The sequence below is a fragment of the Chiloscyllium plagiosum genome, unplaced genomic scaffold (genome assembly GCF_004010195.1).
Source record: "Chiloscyllium plagiosum isolate BGI_BamShark_2017 unplaced genomic scaffold, ASM401019v2 scaf_10416, whole genome shotgun sequence".
NCBI classification, from domain to species: Eukaryota; Metazoa; Chordata; class Chondrichthyes; order Orectolobiformes; family Hemiscylliidae; genus Chiloscyllium; species Chiloscyllium plagiosum.
Genome location: NW_025209921.1, coordinates 1 through 804, shown reverse-complemented (window position 1 = coordinate 804; position 804 = coordinate 1). Strand labels below are relative to the sequence as shown.

Genomic DNA, 804 nt, shown 5'->3' with positions numbered 1-804 from the left:
GTGAATTAGGTCATGTTGGGTTTGTTAAGTTAGGCCATGTCGGGTTTAATTGCGGTGTGAGGTGTTGGGTTGGGGTGGAGTTGGTTGAGTTGGGTCGTGTCGGGTTTGGTTGCGGGGTTTGGTTGGGGTGGAGTGGGTTGAGTTGGGCCGTGTCGGGTTTGGTTGCGGGGTTGGGTTGGGTTGGGCTGGAGTGGGTTGAGTTGGGCCGTGTCGGGTTTGGTTGGGATTGGGTTGGCGTGGGAAGAGTTGAGTCGGGTCGGGTCGTATGTAGCAGGATGACCTGTTGTGTTGCGAGAACAGACCGATTGCAGTCGGCATGGGGACCCTCTCCTGTACGTTGCGCTGTAACCCTCTGCCTCTGTCCGTCCCGCAGTTATCTTCCATTACGCTGTCATTGTCGAGATGTTCTTCATCAGTTTGTTGGCCCGTTACTGCTTTAGGAAGGTGGAGCCAGGCGAGGACTCCCTCGATGGCCTGTCCAAACCCAGCTCGCCCAAGTCTAACCGGACGGCTACTGTCTGCGGCTTTCCTGAACCTGACAGCTTCTCTCTGGGAGTTAACCCAGCTTACAGCAGTGACCCTGAGGATGCTCTGTACAGGATCGAACACACTCCCTTGGAAAGGTTTGACTTCAGGCTGGCAAAGAAACCAGCTCAGGACAGCTGTTTCATCTCGGTACCTCTGAACGGGCAGGAGGCAGCCACACGGAAACCAAATAGCTCACAGCACAAAGCCGGCCTTCCTAGCGCTGGGCCTGGCACGGTGAATACGGTTCAGGTGAAGGCACAGATAAACCAACCCGAA

General features: G+C 55.7%; 1 protein-coding gene across 1 annotated transcript in view; it reads left to right on the top strand.

Annotated features, from left to right (window-relative positions):
- Positions 1-801, top strand: part of LOC122546842 — a gene marked incomplete at its 3' end in the record, with an annotated part of 13,168 nt that extends 12,367 nt beyond the window's left edge. The window contains exon 3 of the mRNA XM_043685470.1: positions 374-801. Coding sequence (XP_043541405.1) covers positions 374-801 — 428 coding nt within the window. The remainder of the gene's footprint in view (positions 1-373) is intronic.
- Between the last annotated feature and the right edge of the window lie 3 nt (positions 802-804).